General features: G+C 36.9%; 2 protein-coding genes across 2 annotated transcripts; both read right to left on the reverse strand.

Annotated features, from left to right (window-relative positions):
- Positions 1 to 3,973: 3,973 nt before the first annotated feature.
- Positions 3,974 to 14,298, reverse strand: LOC121728758 (protein phosphatase 1 regulatory subunit 36-like). Its single transcript, XM_042117006.1, has 10 exons — positions 14,143 to 14,298; positions 13,681 to 13,777; positions 12,695 to 12,760; positions 11,118 to 11,249; positions 10,567 to 10,711; positions 10,009 to 10,161; positions 8,058 to 8,286; positions 7,312 to 7,482; positions 4,354 to 4,458; positions 3,974 to 4,222 (listed from the first exon to the last, which is right to left on the reverse strand). The coding sequence occupies exons 1-10, from the start codon at positions 14,235 to 14,237 to the stop codon at positions 4,105 to 4,107; spliced, it is 1,311 nt and encodes a 436-aa protein (XP_041972940.1). The 5' UTR covers positions 14,238 to 14,298; the 3' UTR covers positions 3,974 to 4,104.
- Positions 14,299 to 17,080: 2,782 nt separating this feature from the next.
- On the reverse strand, positions 17,081 to 24,788 carry LOC121728901 (probable dolichyl pyrophosphate Glc1Man9GlcNAc2 alpha-1,3-glucosyltransferase). Its single transcript, XM_042117223.1, has 8 exons — positions 24,589 to 24,788; positions 24,229 to 24,501; positions 23,941 to 24,088; positions 23,585 to 23,827; positions 23,279 to 23,384; positions 19,405 to 19,603; positions 18,596 to 18,682; positions 17,081 to 17,565 (listed from the first exon to the last, which is right to left on the reverse strand). Exons 1-8 carry the CDS (start codon positions 24,651 to 24,653, stop codon positions 17,091 to 17,093), a joined length of 1,596 nt encoding a protein of 531 aa, XP_041973157.1. The 5' UTR covers positions 24,654 to 24,788; the 3' UTR covers positions 17,081 to 17,090.
- Positions 24,789 to 25,244: the final 456 nt, after the last annotated feature.

The following is a 25,244-nucleotide window of genomic DNA, read 5'->3' on the forward strand; positions in this document are numbered from 1 at the left end:
TTAAAGTTAGTTGGTGCAACCCAACCTTAGAAGTTATTAATAACTACGAGGCATTAGCTCGATGACTATAATCCTACAGGGATATTTTGGGACGTGTCTAAAGTAGGGCATTAAACAGCCTGGAAAGACTTACTTTAGACTCTAAAGTAAGTCTTTCCAGGCTGTTTAATGCCCTCCTATCAATTTCAGCAGCATTCTGATTATGATCACCTTTTTACTGTCTGACGCTGAAAACTTCTGAATCGGTTATCGCTGCTTTAACAATTTTCAGAGAGTGATTATAGTTTTACATTCAAGCCTAACGTCATCTACGCATGACACCATCCCTGCAGTTCTGTGCATAATATCACAAGGCAATATGTGGCCAAAAATGTACTGCTTGTTTACAGTGTTTGTGCCAGTAACAACCTAATTTCTACTCCACAACCCATGTTCATAAATCATTAAAATTTAATATTCTCAGCGTCGTAGAGATATACTCGTAGTTACATAGTCAATATCTCCAGCGATAAACCTGCTACACGGCTGCACCTGCCTACAACGGAGCGTTTTTTACGACCTCTAATACATACTGCGCAAGTGTCGCTTCAGGCGAGATTGTCACACTTATATCACCTTTATAAAGAGCACTTTATTAGTTAATGTGTACCTATACTACTTACAAAATCTCATATTGTTATTATAACGTCGAAAATACTTTACTAGCGTTTAAGCTTTTCATACATTAACTACCTACATATTATATGTAAAAGTTACAACGTTTTTCCTGAACCCCAAATTTTAATTTCTTAATTAACGATCTTGGTATTATTTTGATATCATTAACTAATTAGTGAAATGATTTTAACATTAAACGCGACATTTAACTTATTATGAATTTTATTATTAACATTCAGTTTTACCATATCGAGACAAGACTGAAATACCAGAAGTGGGTAAATAATAACTCCTACACTGGTTTCGGTGACGGTGGCCGATTTCAATGATACCAGGCCAGTTACGCAGGAGTAATTTTATAGTGCCCAAGTGTGCGCGCACAAGAGCACTCTTCCTTCAATTACTCCCATTACCCATAACCCAGTAAGACGGACCACCGACAAGACTGGCGAGAGATCAGGCGTAGGGCCGACTTTTTACATGCCCACCCGACGCATGGATCATCTTACTTGCCAGATAGTCAGGTGATCAGACTGCATTGTCCTAACTAAACTTGGAAATAAAACGTTTCCAACGCGGGAATCGAACCCACGACTTTCGGGTGAAGAGCCGCGCTCTAAACTACTGGACCACGGAGGCGTTCAGAATGGGGATTTTCCATTTTTTTTAATTTTGCTCATTACAAAAACATTTCGAGGAATAAGGTCCGTGACCGTTTTTCTGTATATAAACGAAAAAAATACCCATTAGTTACTTATATTTTTGAACAAATATGTTTAACCTTTGTTTGACCTTCAATGGCGTTAAATTAGCAATAAATTCGACCAACATTACGTTTCGAACTTTTGGTAAGCTTCTCGTATCAGCTTTCACATAATCAGAACTTGCATTTGACGAACCAGCCATTATAAATAAGATTGAAAGGAAAAAACATACTGCAGAGGTCAATTATTGACCGCCGATGATGACGTCAGAGCGAAACTTTAAAAATTTATTGAGAAAAAACTAGCCAATGAATTTCAAAATTATTTTACTTATATTCTTAAAATACCCTATTTTAACGAAAAAAAATATAAAAAGTACATGTGATTTTTTTTGGACAATGCCCATTGGGTAAAGCCGAGTGCACAAGTAGATAAAAATGTCAAGGCATTAAGGGCCTTAATACACGCGAGTATTATTGGCAGGTATTATCGTTGGCACCACAATTACGCTGTCAGCGTGCATTATTATTTATTAAGCACCACTTGCTAAAAGGGCATCCTCATAGAATTTATGGCAGATAAACGATTTAACATTTCACATCGTAAATCGATACGGGTAAAACAACATTTCACAGAATTCCGCTGAAAAGTTAATCTAGTTATCTCCACCGTATGCGCCTTTTTAGGGTTCCGTAGCCAAATGGCAAAAAACGGAACCCTTATAGATTCGTCATGTCCGTCTGTCTGTCCGTCCGTATGTCACAGCCACTTTTCTCCGAAACTATAAGAGCTATACTTTTGAAACTTGGTAACTAGATGTAATCTGTGAACCGCCTTAAGATTTTGATACAAACATGGAAAAATTATAAAAAATTTTAGGGGTCCCCATAGGTACAACTGAAACAAAAAAAATTTTTTTTCATCTAACCTATGCGTGTGGTGTATCTATGAATAGGTCTCTGAAAATCATATTGAGGTTTCAAGTATCATTTTTTTCTAACCTGAATAGTTTCCGAGAGAGACTCTTCCAAAGTGGTAAAATGTGTGTCCTCCCCCCCTCTAACTTCTAAAGTAGGGACATGATAAGTCTAAACAAAATATATGATGTACATTACTATAAAAACTACTAACGAAAATTAGTTTGAACAAGATCTAGCAAGTAGTTTTTTTTATACGTCATAAATGGTAAACCTAAAACCAAAAAAAAAATTTTTTTCGATCTAACCTATGTATATATATGCGTGTGGGGTATCTATGGATAGGTCTTTAAAAATCATACTGAAGTTTCTTATATAATGTTTTTGTAACCTGAATAGTTTGCGAGAGAGACTCTTCCAAAATGGAAAAATTTGTGTCCCCCCCCCCCCCCCTAACTTCTAAAGTAGGTGCATGATAAGTCTAAAAATAATATATGATGTACATTACTATAAAAACTACCAACGAAAATTGGTTCGAACATGATCTAGCAAGCAGTTTTTTTTTATACGTCATAAATGGTAATCCTTAAATTAACTTTCATTAAATCAATTGAAATATAAAAATAAATCAAAAACCTTTTAATTTCATAAAAATAAACCTTATTGCTGCTACGGAACCCTTCATGGGCGAGTCCAACTCGCACTTGGCCGGTTTTTTTTTGGCTTGTAGTCATTTTTGTATAGTTTAAATAAATGTACGAGTTTTGGCGATATGCGATATACGTGCTCCAAACCTTCACGAATAAAAACATCTGCACTATAAACGTTCTATTTATACAGTGTTTTGTCTTTATCTGATACGTAGGAGAATTGGCAGGCAAGGACGGTAAACAAATGTGGTACAGCCATAACTTTTATGTACTCATTAAGGACCTTTTTAGGGTTCCGTAGCCAAATGGCAAAGAACGGAACCCTTATAGATTCGTCATGTCTGTCTGTCTGTCTGTCCGTCCGTATGTCACAGCCACTTTTCTCAGAAACTATAAAAGCTATACTATTGATAATTGGCAAGTACATGTAGTCTGTAAACCGCATTAAGATTTTGATACAAAAATTGAAAAATTATTAAAAATTTTAGAGGTGAAACTGAAACAAATTTTTTTTTATCTAACCTAATCGTGTGGAGTATCTATGGATAGGTCTTTAAAAATCTTATTGAGGTTTCTAATATAATTTTTTTCTAACCTGAATAGTTTGCGAGAGAGACTCTTCCAAAGTGGTAAAATGTGTGTCGCCCCCCCTCTAACTTCTAAAGTAGGGGCATGATAAGTCTAAAAATAATATATGATGTACATTACTATAAAAACTACCAACGAAAATTGGTTTGAACGAGATCTAGCAAGTTGTTTTTTTATACGTCATAAATGGTAAACCTTAAATTAATTTTCATTAAATCAACTGAAATATAAAAATTAATCAAAAACCTTTTAATTTCATCACAATAAACCTTATTGCTGCTGCGGAACCCTTCATGGGCGAGTCCAACTCGCACTTGGCCGCTTTTTTTTATATATTTTTTGTTAGAGAGTAAATAGATGAAATACAAGAAATCATTTTTAATAAAATCTATTATAATTACGTATTTTCAAAGGTAATCTAAGCTGTTATTTTTTACCTGAGTAGAAACACGCGTCATAATGTTAAAATGACAAAACCAATATCGTAAACTACGGTAAATTTGGACGTTGAAAAGACTGTTTTAAAATACTAAGTAAAATTAATGACCCTATTAAGGTCTATTGACTGACTATCTGACTATTCGAAGATCACTTTCGATGCATCTTCAAAAGTCTCCGAAGTCTGGAGTGCCAGCGTCTGTGCTGGGCTACGCTGCAGGGTCTTATCTCCTCAGACTCGATGGAAAACCTCGGTGGAAAATATGACCTGCAAACATACGACATCGTAAGATAGAAATTGCTGATATTATTATTATTCTTATTTTTTAGGTACTCAATAGTTTTGGAAGTCACATTTTAAGAGTGGCAAATTTTTGAAGGAACTATAGAAAAACTTACGTCGATTCTCTATCTGGCAACACTATGTCGGAATATAACTTTCTGGAAGCCGCCGACTGGCTCTTCTTCATTGAGAAACTCGCCTTTGATTGGCTTTGATTAGACCTGTTTGGCAGGAGAGAGAGATTAATTACTATGAAATTTATAACTTAATGCCTGTGTAAGCGTAGTCCACAAGTTTAGCTATCAAATGAGACCTTTTTATCTTCATAGGATATTTACATGAGAAGCACTGGTCAGATTAGTGTGAAAGCCTGGGAAAAACTAAAATGGCTACCATTTTACAACCGTGAGAGAAAAAATTTGAGAGCCAATTTGTCGATAAAATATGCATTAAAGGATCGGACACCGGTGTCGGGACACATTGTATACAAGGTGTAACAAAACTAAGTGATAATACTTTAGGGTGTGTATGTGTTCCTTATATAGAGTTCACTGTGAAAGTGGCAGCACTGAGAGAGTAATTTTTTTTTTGTAATTTTTAAGGGCAAGTGCCCGAGCGTCACGAGTTTCCCCATACAAAAGTGAAAAAAATTTTTGGTCTTTCAGCGCTGCTACTTTCACAGTGAACTCTCTACAAGGAACACGTACACACCCTAAAGTATTATCACTTATTTTTGTTACAGCCTGTATAATTAATAATACTATATAATATTATGTTGCTTTATATAAATTATATACATGCTAACTACGAGGCATATCCTACTAATCCTACTTCCTACTATTTCCTACTTTCCTACTTCCTACTTATAACTTATTAACTTATTAATTAATTAATTAATCCTTAATTCCTTACTAATCCTACTAATATTATAAAGGCGACAGTTTGTTTGGATGTATGCAGTATGGATGTATAGATGTGTGGATGTATGGATGTTTGTTACTCTTTCACGCAAAAACTACTGAACGGATTTTAATGAAATTTTACAATAATATAGCTTATACATCAGAATAACACATAGGCTACAATTTTAACCGACTTTCAAAATGGGAGAGGTGTTATGTTCGTTTTCTTATGTTCAACGATTACTCCGCCGTTTGTTAACCGATTTTCAAATTTTTTCTTTTGGTACATAGGGTATCATTCCAATTTGGTATTATATTCACAAAAGTGGTGATCTGATGAAGGATCCATAAGTAATCGAGGGAACTCCTCAAAATTTATGGGGAAACATGTGGTGACTTCGGTTTCGTGAGAAGTATTCTAAGCATATGCTACCAGCAAGTAAGATTTTGCACCGAGGTATACCTGGTATACCGTGGTTCAGAGGGTGCTGAGAGAACTCCTGATTCGTAGATAGATACAAGTTTGGGAGTTTCGGCGTTGTTTTAAGAACGGAAAGCATATGCTACTATGCAAATTACATTCATCATCATCATCATCACTACCATATTATACCATACGATAAGGCGACAGTTTGTTTGGATGTACTCGTATGCAGTATGGATGTATAGATGTGTGGATGTATGGATGTTTGTTACTCTTTCACGCAAAAACTACTGAACGGATTTTAATGAAACTTTACAATAATATAGCTTATACATCAGAATAACACATAGGCTACAATTTTAACCGACTTTCAAAATGGGAGAGGTGTTATGTTCGTTTTCTTATGTTCAACGATTACTCCGCCGTTTGTTAACCGATTTTCAAAATTTTTCTTTTGGTACATAGGGTATCATTCCAATTTAGTATTATATTCACAAAAGTGGTGATCTGATGAAGGATCCATAAGTAATCGAGGGAACTCCTCAAAATTTATAGGGAAACATGTGGTGACTTCGGTTTCGTGAGAAGTATTCTAAGCATATGCTACCAGCAAGTAAGATTTTGCACCGAGGTATACCTGGTATACCGTGGTTCAGAAGGTGCTGAAAGAACTCCTGATTCGTAGATAGATACAAGTTTGGGAGTTTCGGCATTGTTTTAAGAACGGAAAGCATATGCTACTATGCAAATTACATTCATCATCATCATCATCACTACCATATTATACCATACATCGTCCCATTGTTATGATTTATGAGCCTATAATGACCCTGTTATTGATACTTTTCAGTCTTTTAGATCTAAACTCGAGTTTGTCAAGTTTGTTATACTTAATTTAAAAAATACCTAATATTATAAACCTGAAGAATATGTTTGCTTGAACGCGTTAATCTCAGGAACTACCTCATTTATCGAGTAAAGGCTTAGACTAATACGACCGAAGAAACTCAGGAAAATGTAGGAAAAACGAGGGCAATATTAGAAATTACGAACTACTGGAGCAAATTTTATGGCAATATTTGGCACAGATATAGAGTAGACCAAGTGAAGGGACTAGACACATAAGAGCTATTTTTATGGGAAAATGTACGGTTTTCATAAAATTCCTAATTTACGCGGGCGAAGCCGCGCGGGACATCTAGTCATATGTATAATATAATGTGACTTGGCCGATAGCTGGAGTCTACGCACGTTTTTTATTACCCCTCTAAATTAACCCTCGTCAGTCGTCAGTCTTCACCAACACTCACGTAATTTCATTTACTTTACGTTTCTAACGTCCATAAACTTTTTTGTCGTTTCAGCTATAAGCTGATACCTAAAAATCCTGATAATCAATTAATTACTATATCCCAAAAGGTAACACTTCGTTTCACACAATGCAGGTTAATTTAAGCAAATGCTTAGAATTGCACTGCCTAGAACCTAGAATTTGGGGCTAAAGCCAATTTAGCCCAGAGCATTCATTCACAAATACAGTTCATCACAAGTTTGAAAACTACCCCGCAGTTATTATTGGTCAATGGCGGGATCGACGCAAGTTTATTGGTCGTCACGCATGAAGAATGTCGAATCCGATTCGAGTTACGCATTGTCAACCAGGCCTCTGGTTATACGAACTCATTTAAGCATAATATCCCGTTTTGCTATTGTGCATTGTCTAGTTCACAGTATTAATTAATACGTACATTGATGACTTCGATTTCCCAGGATCAGAGGCGGTTATAGGCAGAGGCTTTAGCATAGTGTCGAAATGACCTTGAGGCAATCCTATTATACCTAACACGATGCCCATTTCAGCGAGCTGCTCCTCGGCCCCGGATATAGCCTCCTTCAAGTAAACTTGTCTATGGGTCATTCTAGAAACATTAGTCTCGTTAGAAAAGAACACGCATTAGCGAAAAGGATTTATAACGAAGTACTCTATACTACGCCTTGCAGTATTTTCTAGCAAAGTTCAAACTTTTCACTGTAATCAATGTAATACTGTTTAAAACATAAGCAACCCACCATACTTCTGTACTAAACGTTACTAATATTATGTATCATCATCATCATATCATATCAGCCTATAGTCGTCCACTGCTGGACATAGGCCTCTCTCAATGAACGCCAAGATGACCGATCTCCTGCTACTCGCATCCAACATGGGCCTGCAACTAAGCGGAGATCGTCGTCCCACCTATTTGGAGGTCGACCTACACCCCGATTTCCCAGCCTTGGTCTCCATTCCAGAGTAAGTTTAATATTATGTATGCAAACGTGTATTTGTCTGTTATTTTGTCGGCCTATTTAGTTTATTTATTTCTTTAAGTTACTTCAACAGTGTTCATGCTTAAACCGGGTACGGAAATAACTAACAAAGAAAAAAGCACGCTATGTTAGTTGGAACTGTTTAAATCCTATCTACACTACTAAGTAAACATTGACTTACTGATTGTACTTAATAGCTCCGAGGCCCAACATGCGGTAATCAATATCTCTGTGGCAGAAAACCTCATTCATCAGCGGCGAACGCGTATTGAGTTTCTTGTCGTGACGCAGGCACTCTCCTAGCAGAACTCCTTTTTCTACTTTTGTCATCTTAGTGACATAATCTGTATGCAGCCTGTGCTCCACCGAGTTAAATATTTCCGTCTTGAATATTCGATTCACTTCCAACTCTAATAAAATAATGGAACCCTCTTAAAGCTCTTATAATCTTATCACAGTTGTCACTACAAATTACGTTACCCGAGAAATGAAAGTTACCAAATTATTTTATAATAGAAACTTCAATTTCGTTAGCCAAGAGCCCGATTCTCTTACCTTGGTTGAATGCTAGCTGTCTCACTTGCGGGATGCAAATTGGATAGCGAACCGAAATTCGAGATAGTTACAAGAATTGCCCCCTAGGCCCAGCGCGTTTAACAGCAAGCAAACAATGATCTTTAAAGGTGGCATCTACTGCAACGTAGCAGACATGCATAAAAGTAAGTGTAATGACTAAAATAAAAAGATTTTGTTACCAAAAACTTGTATCTGGACTTTATTAATAATTATATAGAGATTAAAATATTTATTGGAGCCATATTTCAGGCTTCAGTAATAATTTTGTCTCATAAAGATGGTCGGTGTATAAGTATTCCACGTTCGTGCTATCAAATTACTCCGCCGAGAATGCACAAATAATAATACTATTTTATCGCGTGACCTCACGAACTAAAACAAAATATTTATGCACACAACTAAATTGTCTATGGCAAATTGCGAAATGGCGGCATTCTTTAGCGTCATGGTAATCACCATACTAATATATTTTCAGGCCACTCAAGAAAAATATCTGAGGAAATTTTTCTTTTTAGCAAAAACTCTACCTATGTCCTATACGACCTAAATCCAATGCTATAAATCTTATTGACACAGAAACTGCAATATAGCTTATTGAGTAGTGATCCCTGCTGTAGAGTAAAGCCTGTAAGCTTTTTAAAAGTTCCACATACTCATTTACTCGAAGGTTCAAAATGAACCTTTTCTCTACTATAACCATGGCCAAATTTTTTACGAAAACTTGAGTGCAAGGAAATACAATCAGCTCGCTCGGTGTAAATTTTTCTCCTCGCAGTCGCCTTAATTGCCTTTTACGACATAACTCCTAAATGGATTTAGAACGTCTGCATTAAGGCGATTCATTAGGTTAGAAATAGTGACCGCAGAATTCGCGGAAACTGTAGATGATCTCCTTAATTAATAATTGCTGAAGTGAAACTTCTTAAGGCGCGTGGATAGTTTTTAAAAGGCGCGTCATGAAAAATAGGGTCAAAATAATATTGCGTCAAGACACGGTATCGTCACGAATTTGGACAGAAGTTTCACTTCTGAAACGTGTACACAAGTTCTTTAGAAAAAAGGTAAAGTGGTTCCGAGACGATCAAGCCGCTTGGCGGCAAGTACGTAGAATTCAAGCAAAAGTAAAAAATATAAATCACATTAAGCGTGGAGCAAGCACATAAATTCCGGACTCTAGCATCAAGCGAACATTGTAAACGGTCAATTTGCTTGAAGCAAGCAAAAATCTACGCGCCTAGCATCTTCTTCGTCTCTGAACCCCATAAGTCAGGGGTTCCCAATTTCCCCTGTGCACCGCGGCGCGGCGCCCTGGTGTGCCGTGGAATGGCAAGTCGCAGGAGGGGCTTGCCTTTCCACGGCGCAAGTCAGGTAGATGATTAAAAATATTTTTATTACTATTTACCTGCTTAACCTGACTATAATAATCATTAAAAGTATTTATTTATGTATCTTTTTCTAATAGCTAGGTAGAGTAGGGCGCTGTGACAATATACTTTAAGTGTAATTGCGCCGCAGGCTGAAAAAGATTGGGAACCCCTGCCATAAGCTATAACCACCTATTTGGTTGAATTGTTGCCGTCCGAGAGCCAGCCATACAATCTGGACGCACATTCGTATAAACGTCTCGATGAAGCGCGCATCTTTATCTGACAAGGACCGCCGTTTTTTGTTCGGGCCCATATGATGGAACTTTTTCGTATCGCACCCACCTGCGAACATACTGTCTGTAAAACACTCCATGGCAATGAATAAAGATTTAGCGATTAAAAGCAGTTTCTATAGCTAGGCATATTATGCTAGTATACCTAGTACCTACACAATTACTTCTAGAAGCATTTAAGGTTAATCAAGGCTAAGTGTAAGACCTAGAAAATTGGGAGCAAATTATAGGTGTCAGCATGAGAAAGCAGAGCTAAAAAATATGCAAAGAAATTATAGCTAGGTAAACTAAAACACAATTAAAAAGCTTTAAACTCAATTTACAGAAAAATAATGTAGCAGGCGTTAGCTATTTCATAAACTGTAAGCCGTAAGCTTTAAGCATTTTCTGTGATTTACAAAAATAATTTCAAGTCAAAAATAGCCCCGTAAAAATTGCTAGAGATTAAAATCACCGACGAGTACAGTGCTATACTCCTTGGCGACCAAAATTCGTAAGTCGCTCAAATTCTCCCTGAAGTCACGTTCCAATATTTCACACTGGGGCGTCCGTATCTTCGTCTCACACGCGATGATCCGATTTGCCATCTCATCTGAGATCTAGGGTATAAAAGGTTAATATAAAAGATAAAGGTATATAAGTATATAACAAACGTTGTACGCACTTTGGGAGATGCAACCATGTTTCTAATGGTATGCTATAATGGTATCATTATTCATACAACGTCTGTCACTGTTATTAACATAAAGACGATCAAGAGCAACAGAAATTAATTGGATTTACCGATTTAACCACGTTTAGCTCTATCATTATTATAGGGCCTGATTTTTTTTCTATAAACGTTTCAAATTATTTAGCAACCGTGAGTGCTGTTATTTATTACAGTGCGGCAAAGAAAAAACCCATAGGGATGGACAATGGGGTACATAAAATATAATTTGTAGGCTGCATCCCCGCCCACATCCAGTAAATTCGATCCAAAGTATAGGAATGGGTGTGACATACCTGTAAATAATACTGGACGTAGAGCACGAGCGCCCTAATAAATCTCTCTGTGGTCGGCAAATGCAGCATGCTGATCAACATGGGACTTAATATAGTGAAAGGCGCGGTGTATAAAGCGAGATCTTTCACGCCCTGAAATCCATACTAAATACTAATATTGTACCTAAATGCGAATGTGTATCTATTGCCGCTTCACTCTCAAACCGCTGAACCGATTTTGCTGAAATTTGGTATCTAAGAGATAGTTTGAGTCTCAAAAAAGGGGTGCTTTTTATCCCGGAAAAGGTATGATTTTTAACCCGGGAAAATGTCCCTAGAGAGAACTTTGACGCAACTTTACAATTTTATAAGTAGTGAAATTATTGCAACACACAGAAATTAACTTGGCACCTTCTTCTTTGGAGTTTCCGTAAAACGAGGTACCTACTTTATTTCTGAATAAATTTCTTTTGTTTCCTGTTCTGTTTAAGGTAGGACCTACAAATCGTCAATAGAGTAGTTTTCAAGACTTGCTATAAGTTAAATTATATTACAGCTTTAGTTATGATATATTTTTGTTGTCAAATACAATTTGACTTAGTGCCAACCCACACGTACCACAACCACACGACATCGCAATGACAAAATGTCGTCGAGCTGTGGTTACGTGTGAATGGTGTCGCTGCAGCATTTTGTTGGTTGCGTTGTGGTACCGACAAAATGACGTTGCGATGTGGTTGCGACGTGGTTGCGTCATGTGCAAGTCGAACTATTGCAGTTCGACTCCGGCTTTTATAGCGGAAACAAGTCTTGCCCAAAGTCGTGAATTTCTAAGAGGACACTTTATTGTTGCTATCCTTGCTATATGTATTATTGATAAGAAGAAGGCGACAACGATGTCAGCGTAATCGTCGAAATAGAATTTATTGGGTACATCCTTTATTATGGTAAACAAAAGTCAAAGCCAATTTCGTACTGATTATCTTATACTGCGAAGGTTCAAGATAAAGTTTTTCAAAAAATTTAGAATGAGCACAAACACATTTGACTACTTGTTAAAGGAACTGCATAGTGATAGTGATAGTGAACCCTAAAAAACCTAATAATAATAATATTATTATTATATTAAAAAAAACATTAAATAAAAAATATACGGCAACGAAAAATGCGAGTACCTAACGAAACGCATTCGTGAGTAACGTTTCGTACTAGATGGCGTACCCGTTACTCAGTACCAACTACCAACTTTTGCTTTGGAAGAGCGCGGGCGGCGCGGGCGTGTCGTTGCATCGACGCAACGTTGTGGTTGCGATGTGGTTGCGACGTGGTTGCGACGTGGTTGCGACGTGGTTGCGATGTGGTTGCGATGTGGTCGGTATTTGACAAGTGGTCGACAACGACTGCAAAATGTGGTACGTGTGAATGGTCCAGTTCATTTACAATACGAAATATACGCCCGACCACGTCGTGTGTTTGTCGTGTGGTTGCGGTTGTCGTGTGGTTGTGGTACGTGTGGGTTGGCCCTTAGTAATACTCAGCGATTTACGTTAACCAACAATTTCTTCTGTACTTGTTATTAGTTTATTACATTGACTTGCCTGCACAGTAATAACATCTGGCTGTCCGGGTTTAGTTTTTCTTTGGTAGCGTCTTCGGAAGCGAATCTAATAGAAAATAAAGTGAAATTGTAGGGAAACTATATTTCTCGAGTCGTCGCCTTATCGGTGAATCAACGAAGAACTTACAAGCGACTAAACTATTCGATTGAAAAACTGATGAAATAGTCTCTCGGTAGTCGATCAACATTTGTACCATTCGCCGTTCATGATCATCACTCTGCCTTCGTTTTTACTTATAACAAAATCTTAATAATCAAATAATATTTTTTATTTTGTTATTTTATTTATTTGAATTTAAAATCTTATGTTATAAATCTATACAGGGTGTAACAAAACTAAGTGTAATACTTTAAGGTGTGTATCAGTCTCCCGTATAGTTTTGTGATTTGTATGGGCAAGCGCCCACACATATACCTACACCCTTAATTATCATCACTTAGTTTTGTTAAATCCTGTAACATTGTATACATTCTTAATATTATAAATGCGGATGTGTCTTTCTGTCTATTACCTCTTCACGTTCATACCTCTAAACCGATTTAGATAAAATTTGATATGGATAAACTTTAGGCCATAAGAAAGGACACAGTATACCCTTTCAAAGGCACATACGGGCTAATGTACTTATCCCAAAAGATTTATTTCCTAAAAAACGGGTTCCCCGAAAAAACGAACTAGAGTGCATCGACGTAGCTAATAACACCTAGATTATTATTTATGTGTCTCATACTTCCTAACAGCCTTACAGCTGTTAGAAAGTACGCACGGATTTAGCTCGCGCGTTTTCCCAAACGCTACAGCAGAAAACGCGCACGTCTGAACGCACCGTAAGGGCTCCAACTGAGGGCTCCCACACAAAACTGCGAGTTCGTGCGAGTTCGCATCGCAATGTCATTTTTATTATAAGTTTTGTCGCAGATATTTGCGATACGAATTCACAGTTTTGTGTGGGAGCCCTAAGTTACCTGCTCAATAATATCCAAATCATCTCTAAACTCCACCGTCCCTGTCGGCGCCTTCGTTGGTATCTGAAGCTCTTCGACCTGCTCCGGAGGTATGTCACTTTCGGAAATTTAAGCAATTAGGTATGACACTGAACATGACAGGTTACAGACATACCTAATGATTTACTAAGACACAGTGGCGGCCCTAAGGGGTGGCGAACAGGGCAATCGCCCGGGGCCTCGCAAGGTATTCTTTGGCAAGACAAAGGGCCTTGCGAAGACCTTCCGCCCGGGGCCTCGCAATGGGTAAGGCCACCACTGCTAAGACGTAATAAATAAATTATATTCCTAACGCCTTCGTAACCCAGTTTATACCTAAAGTTAATATACCTAGTAGGTATATTAACTTTATGCTTTATATACCATTTTAAATCATAGTTAAGTCAAACCGTTCATTATGAATAGTTAACACGTATGATTTACCTCACGAAAATTAACTCTTTGGCGGTTTCGTCCCACTCCCAATGTCCATCTTCATATAAACCACCGAATAAGCTTTCCTCGTCATCATCGGCCATTTCAAAATAAAATACACGAGTATATCCTCCTTGCCAGTAAGAATGAAATTAGAAATCGCGATTCACGACACGACGATTTCAGAACTGTCGATGTCATTGAATAAGACAACTTCATACAAACTTCATAATTCATTTTTTTTTAATCTAAGTAGTTTTTAAGGGTCCCAACATCGACATATTGGGTACCAATAGGTACATAAGTCTTTGGGTACCAAGAATGGGTTTTTGGGTTTTCCCAGAGGGTTTTCCAGACTAAGCCATTTCTGAGTTTTGAAATATTTACCGGTACCGAAAGGCGAAAACTTATTCAAATCTACCAATAAAGTTTAGAAAAATGTACACGAGAAAATTTGAATAATCTACCAAATTGAAAATTTTATCGTGCGCGCGTAAGTTTTAAAAAATTTACGACGTTACCAGCGAGTTATCCTAACGCCATCGCCATTGAATATAAAGATATGTAAATGTGCAGCAACTCCGAACCTTAAACTTACAAAATATAAGTTACTACCGATTCCTTTTTGCCTAGGGTTGCCGCTAAACCGAAAAACCGGAGAAAGCAGTTTGCTTAGCCGGACATTTGTATAAAAAAGTCGTACTTTCAGTGTATCTAAATTCTCAGCATAGCAATAGACTACATTCGGCAGAATGTGTACAAATTTTCTGTTTTATTAAAACAACTAGATGACGCCCACAACTCCGTTGCGCCAAAATTCGTTTATCGCGCGGGAACTGTACATTTTTTCCGGATAAAAAGTATCCCCTACGTCATTTCCCGGGACTCAAAGTATCTCCATACCAAATTTCAGCAAAATCGGTTCAGCGGTTCGAGCGTGAAGAGGTAACAGACAGACAGACAGACAGACAGACGGACAGACAGACAGACACACTTTCGCATTTATAATATTAACATCTAATACATTACAATTTTACATCTAATTAGGTGTAAAACTGTCTAAAATTAGTAGGATTCTCATATTAAATTACAGATTCAAAGCTGTACAAAGGCCGGACTCACTTAATTTTTGCCGGACACCTGACAAGTGCCAACCCTATTTCCGCCGTAGTGTGATATATTCGCTGAACCAGTGTTTGGTCCGATTGAGATTTAACATTAAAAGCAAACAAGTATGTCAGGCCCCTCCATTGAATTCGTGAACCTATACAGACGATTGCACACACAAGGCTAGAGGCTTTGATCATGTGCGCTCTACCATAATATGATCACCGTCATATACCTACCGGCGGTACGGGGCATACTCCCCCGACTCCAGCCAACTATGATACCACACATCAAAGCACTGTTATGTAATACCTGTCTGTATATATTTATCGGAAAACGTTCAATGTTCATTTAGCAGTCATAGCGAAAATACCCTTTTCATAGTATTAAACTACGAAGCTTTCGCCTGCAGCAGATACGTCCTCCCAACCACAGCTCCCAACAAAGCTTATGTCAATGTCTCCCAAAAACGACACGTTTAATCGCCGATCTACCTACCAACAGAGTAACACCAACTGCCTTGCTCACTCCTGCATCTTTCTCATTCATTTCTGCCGACAGAATATCTTAAAGTTGGGCGCAGCCTACTCTACATTTACGCGAAAAATTAATTTAAGAAGAATTTTAGAAGTACTCATTTCATAATGTTATAAAATATAAGCTATTGTTTATAATTCCTTTATTTTATTGGAATTAGAATTTTTCTAAAGTACAACAATAGGCTTGATGACTATTTTTTTTTATTATTGGTAATTGAACGACCCTTAAAAATAGAAACATCGCTGAAAGAATGACTCTGATAGCTTAAAAATTCACCAAGATATAACAATTCAAACATCTCATAAAATAGACCTGCCCGAACTGCTCCATACAAAGTGCTACGAAAGGCTGACGTCACTCTTTCGTAGTTTGTATGCATCGGGAGAGAACTTTGTTCGACAGGTATATTAAATATTGCGTTTCTGACAGTGGTTTTGTAACAAAAGTTGTTTTTAATTGCATAAGTTATCGAATGGTATACAAATATTAAGAAATATAATTGAAAAAAAAATCGACTTGATTATCCAACTTTGAAGGCGCTGCATAACAAAAAAAAATACAAATGCTATCGAGCTGAAATTTTGGGAACACTTATTTTTGTTTAATATAATAATAAAATTCGCTAATCTTTGACCTTGTCATCATCCCTATTCTTTTGAATCACGAGATACTCTTTTTCTTCTCTATTATAGAATCAATGAAGCACTATAGTGAACCAATAGCATGCCTCGACACTGCAATGAATATTCATATTATCGATTGCCCGCTTTATTCACTGTAAACACATGTACGTGTCCTTTCACGCCTGTCTTGTATTACGCAGATCTATACACCGTAATTATTATACAAGTGCTTAACGCAGCTCGGTGTACAAACAATTAGCTTTATTTCTTCAAATTGGGAGAATATGATAAAATCATTTTTTTACGACCTCTGTGGCTCAGTTGGTGGGCTGTTGGTAGCTCAAGGGGGTCGCGGGTTCGAATCCCGCCGACGGAACAAAAAGATTTCAAAGTTCCTGGGTCATGGATGTGTATAGGTATGTGTGTATCGTATAATAAAAATCTTAAATATAATATAAAAGTATTAAATATATTTCCGTTGTCTGGTATCCGTAACACAAGTCCTTCAGGTACTTACCACGGGGCTGGTTCTAACTAACACTCTTCGGTTACATTTTACAAGCACTCTACTCTTAATTCTTGACTAGAATCTAGACGTTAGAAACAAGAAGGTCATTATTTCTGCAGGGTTGTAACTTGTAACTAGCCAGCAACGATTAAAGAAAACGCCACACTGTTTTTCGCTGTTTATTTCTCTTTCTTCTCGTATATCGACGTCGATGGTGTGAATATAGGAACTTTGCTCAGGTTAAAAGTAAGAAAATAGTAGTAGTAAGTTAACCAAAAGTATAAAACGCCTATAGAACAGTAGACCGAGGTGAGCATTAGAGGTAGGAACGGCAGGGTCTTATCCAGGCCCCAGGCCGCGTGAAGCACATTATCATAGAGGAATACCACCATCAGTCCGTAAAGGTATAGCGACTCTATTCTACCGAGCATGGGTAGGGACAGGAACTGACGTTTCTTACCGTACTTAGCTTTGTAATGTGTTTCGTACAACTGGGGAATGTTACCGTAAGCTATCGCTACGTGTGTTAAGAAGATAAGTACTTTAATAGGCAGTAAATTCCTATGAAAGAGCAGCGGGAAGAGGGAGTAATGCCCGACAGTGGAGAGTACTAAAAATGATTTACCGTCGTCTTCACCGAGCACCGATAGGAAGCTGAAACAAAAGTTATAGCTGTAAGTAGAACGTCAAATTGTATAAAATACTTAGTAGTTAAAAACCCACAAATAACAGTTAGTACAAACAGAGAAGTTGATTCCTAGGCAGATGGCGGATCTAAGTAATTTGGTCCCATTAAGTCAAACCCATTCAACCGATCATACCTAACATTGAATTGACATAAGACGACCACATGACATGGGTCCGTCAACTGCCTAGGAATCAATTTCCTCGATGGTACATAATTAACTAAATATGGCTTTTATAGGTACACAAAAATTATATTATCGGTGTAACTAATCAATATCATGTAGTACTAATGATACGATCCTATCAAAAACCGGCCAAGTGCGTGTCGGGCCACGCGCAATATAGGGTTGCGTAGTACCGCTAGTTTGTATTTTTTTATTTTTGTATGGTCAATGAATGTTTTACATTCACATTTATAACGTACACTACTAACAACATCATATCAGGTACTTTCAAAGGACGGTCAGGCTGATATTATATCTTTGTACTCGGGTTCCGTTTTTTACCATTTGAGTAAGGGACCATAAAAAGGAGAGAATTATCCATTTCCGTTATTATACTATGGTAACGCCTACGAAGTCGCGGGAAACAGCTATCCATACTAATATTATAAATGCGAAAGTATATTTGTTTGTTTGTCCTTTCTTCGCAGCCTAACGAAGCAACCAATTGACTTGATTTTTGTCATCGACTTAGTTGAAAGGATAGAGAGTAACACAGGCTACTTTTCGTCTTGGAAAAACATCATGTTTCTAAAGGAGATTTGCAAGAATATTCGTATTGTACACGATTTTCGAATTTCACGCGAGCGAAGCCGCGGGCAAAAGCTAGTAATATTATATAGTAGACTTTTATGGTCTTGTCGGCAAGAGTTGTATAATATTCTCTTTTAAATATTTTCTCTTCATAGTCTCGCCATAAAGATTATTATTATGCTCTCGACGTTTGGAGTAATCTTTGCCCATTGTTATAACTTATAACTATCAAAACTGCTTACCTAAGAGGTATTATAATCAGCAATATCGCCTTCTCATGGACATGCCACCCAAACACAAATGAGCATGTGGCGCATAACACTAAACACCTGCAACAAAATAAGCACCCATGTATAATTTATATACCATCGAAGAAATCGGTTCATAGGCAGATGGCGGGCCTACGTAATTTGGTTGGGTTATATAAATTCAATATCGTTTTATGTTATCTGTCGGCAGTAGGCCTACTACGAAACTGTTTTGAGACTCAAACAATCGGACGAGAATGCCGTGTCGTGCTCTAACAACGTCATTTCACGTTTGATAGAGATGGACTTCGTTCGATTGCTTGAGTCTCAAAGCGGTTTCGTGGTACGGCCCCTGGTTATGACTTTACGCGACCAAATTACGACGGTCCGCCATCTGCCAACGAATCAACTTATCTAATAGTAATATTTCAACTTCGATTTACAGTACCATTGCTATTTATTTCGCTGACTCCTGCACGAATATAGTTACAGTGTAAATTAATAATTTTCTACGCATTCTAAAGGTGCCTTTCCGATCTTTGCCGCTAGCGGCCAGGACCGACACAAATTCAAAGATAATGCCACTTTATGACAATATAGGTGATTCTCTATTCTTTATATTTTCTCCCGTCATTGGTCTAGCGATCCATGCCTCCAGTGTAGAGCAAAATAAAACCTATAGCACCTATAGTTGGTTGCGGTCGCTTGTCACGTTGATAGGAGCTATATGATATCTTTAGAGTTTAGACCTAAAAATGTATAAACAGAAATTAAACAAAATATTATCAAATGACTCGAGTTACCTTATAAAATTGATACACCTATATCTTCTGTCCGCACCCAAATGCCACAGTTTGACTAGAGCGGGGATCATTGACAATGCTGTAAGTACGAACGTCACTCCCGGTGTTATTGTGGGTAGAACGGCATGATCAAACTCTTGCACGAGTCCTCCAGTCATAGCAGCAGTGCCGCTAGCGACATTTATATCCAATCGCTTACCTAAAAACAATTTAACAGACTAACATAATATAACCTCCTTCTTTATGGAAGTCGGTTAAATACCTAAAAAAAATTTAAGAGCCTGCTGTCAGAAATACCAAAGCACGCAAGCCCCGCCTAAACACCCCGCTCCAAACCAAATCCAATCGTGATATAATGATTCCGTGAATCGTGCCACCGAGCATTGTGCTTTGCGCTGCAGCTAATAGTGAACAATATCGCGTAACAACGGTTTCCGCATTATAGCACGAAAGTAAAGGTGGTAAGTCCCAAAAATGTTTTTGATGATTACTTAAAAATTAAATACAATACCTACAAATATTTCTTTTACCTATTATTTTTTAATCTATACTAATATTATAAATGCGAAAGTAACTCTGTCTGTCTGTCTGTCTGTATGTCTGTCTCGCGTTCACGCCAAAACTACCGAACCGATTGTAATGAAATTTTGTACACAGATAGTCTAAGGTCTGAGAAAGGACATAGGCTACTTTTTAACTGGAAAAAAGGGATGTAAGGGGGTGAAAATGCGTAAATTTGTTCAAATTAAGTTAGTCCCAAAAATTCATAATAGATGGCGCCGTGCCGTCTCCTACATCGCGCTATCGCTTGCTCAAAAGTGTTACTATAAGAGGTGGTAAGGATTAAGCTTCCTGTGACGGCTATTGGAAGTATTGAGAAAAGTTGATCGTTGATATTCAACTTCGATCCATCTTCCCAGCTTATAAGTTTTAACCCCCTATGACCTATCCTAAGTTTAAATAAGGGCGTTTTATGTGTTATGTCTAATCTACATGGTTCAACGGGAGTCGGGAACTACGTACTATAATATAAGTTACTCTATGAAGGGAACTTCCGCGCGCTATAAGCTGAAGTCCACGCGGACGGAGTCGCGGGCAACAGCTAGTTATTTTATAAAGTGTGTGTCCTGTCACCTGTGTGATTGTAGTAGTACAAGTTATTTAACGATAGTAACACAATAAGTGTAACAGATATTTGTTGAAAAGCCCAGAAAGAATCATAATTTCGAAAAATATTTAATTACTATCGAGGCAAAATAAGTGAATCGTGTTTTCCGTTAGGTAAATATCAGATAAATAAACAATGATCACTTAAATAAATCTCAATTTCATTCAAGTCAATCGTCTTCCAGGATCGTATTAATACTTACTAGCTATTTAACCGAGCTTTGCTCGGTATTCGATAAAACAATTATATATTTATATATATACAAGAATTGCTCGTTTAAAGATATAAGATTAAAAAACACAGCAAAATTTGGCAGCCCGCTCAGGACTTAACCTATCAATTCCCAAGCGGCAGCCAGCTGCTGTACATAACAATTGAAAATCTATTGTGTCTGCGATACCCACGATGGAGGTGTTGACAGACTAACATAATATTATAACCTCTTGCTTTTTGGAAATCGGTAAAAAATTCATAATATTTAGTGGACAGTGCAGGCTTACAAGCAACAAACACTAAATATTATGTATAGGGTTGCCAGGTGAGTCACAAAAAAATACCGAACAACCCCAAATTACCGGACAACCCCAAATGGGGGGGGGGGGGTTTGTATGGTAAAATACACTCTTTTATATTATTACTAGCTGTTGCCCGCGACTTCGTCCGCGTGGACTTCAGTTTATAGCGCGCGATGTCAACAAAATTGGTGTCAAATTTAAAAACTTTTTAAAACCCTGGTAAGTTGTACCCCTCTTAGGGCCGCGCTACACCGGAATGGCAGCGCTGAAAGTGCTCGCCTCGTCGCTGCCATTCCGGTGTAGCGCGGCCCTTAATTAATCAAAATACCCAAAAACAAAGGGGTTAGTGCGAGTTTTATTCGATCATACGCATCGAGCACGTTAACATGAATTTATATGGAATCAAAGCAGCGCCATCTACTGGCTAACGTGGATACTGCTTTGATTCCATATAAATTCACTTTAACGTGCTCGATGCGTCGGATCGAATAATAAAGTAGGTATGATTAGTTCTGTTACAATAATGAAGTAAAAATAAAACGCCATCTGTTTTCATATATTAGAATTAAAATGTTGATTGCATGGTTGCATTCTGGATGGAATATAGGCCAACACGGTACACTCGAACTCCTTAGAAATGCAGTAGGAGTTCTATAAGATAAGATAGATTGATTATTATTATACCAAGTGATAATATTATTAAACATAATATTCTAACGTATTAAAAACTATAAACAAAAACATAATAACTAATAAGTATGATTAGTTCTATGTTACCATGAAGTAAAAAATAAAACGCCATCTGTTGAATCGTATTAGAACTAAAATGTTCATTGCATCGATATATTTCTGGATTTTTTATAATATTATACATAAAATATATTTAAGATTTTTTAAATATTATTTTAATACACATCCAAGACCCAGGAACATTGAAAACTTTTTGTTCCGCCTGCGGGACTCGAACCCAGGACCCCCGGGATGAGCGCTGGCCACGCGCAATGCGAATAAATCTTCATCGATATTTTCATGGAAAAAAGATATTTTCCCACATCAAAAGTAGCCTATGTCCTTTCTCAGACTCTAGAATTGTGTACAAAATTTCATTGCAATCGGTTCAGTAGTTTTGGCGTGAAAGCGAGACAGACAGACAGACAGACAGAGATACTTTCGCGTTTATAATATTAGTATAGATTGCGGTTATAAAATTATTGAGGTCGCCATATACTATAACTTGCATATCGAATCGAATCGAAAAAATCAAAATCACCTAAAACTGGGTACCAGTAACACCAACATTCCTCAAAATACCGGACATTGTTCTGTCCGGTATGACCGTTTATTTTTTACCGGACAAGCCTCGAAAATACCAGACTGTACGCTTAAATACCGGACATCTGGCAACCCTAATTATGTACTACAGAAGAGTGAGTCAAAAACAATAGTTCCGCAAAATAACATCGAAATAAACACCTAAGACACCTATGCATTTATTTACACAGTTTACATAAATAATTATCATATTGTGACATATTATGGAAGGACACTGGACAGACAGACATGAGGAATCCTGGGTTGTTTTGCCATTTGGCTATGGAACCCTAACAACACTTGAGAGACAACTTTGCCACACTCGCGCTGTCAATTTATTGGTGTATGTCGAACATTCACGAAATGACTAAACAATAGAACCGACTTCCAAAAAAAAACTGGTTACATATTATTATGTTTCCTGGATTTTTATTATTGGCAGCTTTGCAATACACATGTCGCCATGTCAATACATTGATGCTCCAAAGTCAAACATCCTTGTAGCTTTATATTTGCCATATGACGAATTACTAATAAATATATAATGCAGCATTTTATTATGCCTTATTATAATATTATTATTACCGTTTTAAGGTTTGCTATCTCTGTCTGTGATGTATGATTTTCCCATGTACCAGACAGAGACAAACAGACCTAATATAGTTCTACACTGCATAAACTATAAATATTATATTAATAACTACCACTACCTAATATACCCCATATTAGGTAGTGGCACTGTATAGTGTACTTATACACTTGATCATGAAATGTTTGTCTTTGCTATTTATGCTATTTGCCAAAGGAACTTACTGGGTTCTGTTAAACAGAACAAAAAAACAGATAGCTTGTATTATATTATAAAAAATATAAAACTTACACACATATTGCAACACTTTATCTGCAAAATTATACACAGCCCAAAAATTAGGAGCCCAATATGCATGACACAATCCCCTCTTGAATGGAAACAGTCTTGAAAATACCTAAAAAAGACATTTATAGCAGTAACATCTAGCAGATAACATTTTTGCAACAATTTAATATCTAAGACAATATCATGGTCTTTAAAAGATGAATAATGTCTAATGCACACAAAAAATAAATATTAAGGGATATTATACATAATATATCCTTAATATTTCTTTTGTATAGTAGACTAATTAGAAGAATATAAAATACATACCTGTGGTAACTGATCAATAAATGGACCAAATGATAAGCAGAATATTGAAATCACAGCAAAACCGAGTTTAAACAGATTTGATATAGAGAATGAATACCAAGCGGTATGCGTACCATCATTAGATGAGACTGTGAAACAGTATGCCCTCAATAAATATACAGCATACGCTGGGGCAACATATAAAAATATATGTTTAAAGTTCAACAGAACTGCAAACCATATGGCAGCTGAAATGTGACTACCCTGTAACAAAAAATCAATATGTGTATTATTCACAAACATAAACAAAGACATTAATGTCTTTTCTACTTATTTTGGTTTACTTTATGTTTAATTAATATTAATACAATACTTACACTGATCATACTTTCTATTGAATACAGTAAAAACCCAAAGAGAAAACCATTGTATTGGAAATGAATATGATCTATCATCAGTAGCCCTGGGTTTGACATCAGCAATAAAAATGCCAATAATTTTCCTCTACTTACAAGATTGGAGACCCTAGAAGACAATTAAAAGCATCAGAGTATATAGTCAACTGTTAGTTGGGTAAAATAAGTATAATTAATATGTCTACTGTGAAATGTTATTTTACATGTACTTAGATATTAATATTTTGGTTTAATGAAAAATAACCTTACCTCCTAGCACTTACAATGAACAGAAAGTCCAAAAAAATAACAGACAATCTTTGAAATAGCACTGTCATTTGACTGCCATAGTTTAAATTTTCGAGCTCAAGCATGCCAGGGTCAAAAAATTTTGCCACATGAGACAAGGCATATTCCAACCATGCGAAGAAAGGAGGATAATCAAGAGTCCATTCAGAGGTTTCATCAAAATACCACCGATCCATAGAAAGACTGTGTGTAACAGCCAACCAATTTCTATGAACTTCAAAATCAGTTGAACGGCTGAAATTATGCATAAGATTTTTTTACTAACACCCAATAATTAATTACTTTAAGCACTTTGAGCAAATTTAAATAGATATTACTTACTATAGTGGAATAAAAAACATTTTTACAGCTGAAACAATTAACATAACCTGAGTAAACATTTTCATGTATTTTCTAAATCAATATGGCATAAGTTTCATGTACAGTCGACAAATTAGTTTAACAGTATTTATTCATCAACTGCATTTTTAATCCTAAGATAAACCTAATTTATTCTAAAATCTAAATTTTGGGTTTAGGTAAAGATAATTTGCCATGTAGGTAAACAAAAGTGACATTGACAATTGACACTTGCCAGTTGACTGTAAATTTTTTTTCTTATAATGCACTTCGCACTTCGGCTATAACCATGGCCAGAGTCGAGTATAATATAAAATATTATGGCGGGAAAACAATAATCTATATATATAAAAATCAATTGCTGTTCGTTAGTCTCGCTAAAACTCGAGAACGGCTGAACGGATTTATCTTATCTTGGTCTTGAATTATTCGTGGAGGTCTAGGGAAGGTTTAAAAGGTGAGAAAAATTTTGGATGTGTGGCGGTACCCACAAATCGCCTAATATTCCTGCATCGCGCTATCGAAGTTTTCTGAGCGCGTCGGTATATATACGACAGCTGAAATGTATCACGTGGGCTTCGGCCTGACCGAGCATAACACCTCGCTCGGTCGGAAGATCTTCCTTTAGCGTCGCCACG

The sequence above is a fragment of the Aricia agestis genome, chromosome 7, assembly GCF_905147365.1.
Source record: "Aricia agestis chromosome 7, ilAriAges1.1, whole genome shotgun sequence".
Classification (NCBI taxonomy): Eukaryota; Metazoa; Arthropoda; class Insecta; order Lepidoptera; family Lycaenidae; genus Aricia; species Aricia agestis.

Excerpts from the sequence above, each read along its gene's own strand:
- LOC121728758 (XM_042117006.1), bottom strand. The coding sequence starts at position 14,237 with ATGGCCGATGATGACGAGGAAAGCTTATTCGGTGGTTTATATGAAGAT. Across the intron at positions 10,162-10,566 it reads GTATAGCACTGTACTCGTCG|GTGGGTGCGATACGAAAAAG; the intron begins GTGATTTTAATC and ends GTATGTTCGCAG. Across the intron at positions 8,287-10,008 it reads GCAACAATTCAACCAAATAG|AGTTGGAAGTGAATCGAATA; the intron begins GTGGTTATAGCT and ends TTATTTTATTAG.
- LOC121728901 (XM_042117223.1), bottom strand. The coding sequence starts at position 24,653 with ATGAAAATGTTTACTCAGGTTATGTTAATTGTTTCAGCTGTAAAAATG. Across the intron at positions 24,502-24,588 it reads ATGTTTTTTATTCCACTATA|CCGTTCAACTGATTTTGAAG; the intron begins GTAAGTAATATC and ends GCATAATTTCAG. Across the intron at positions 24,089-24,228 it reads TTCATTGTAAGTGCTAGGAG|GGTCTCCAATCTTGTAAGTA; the intron begins GTAAGGTTATTT and ends ATTGTCTTCTAG.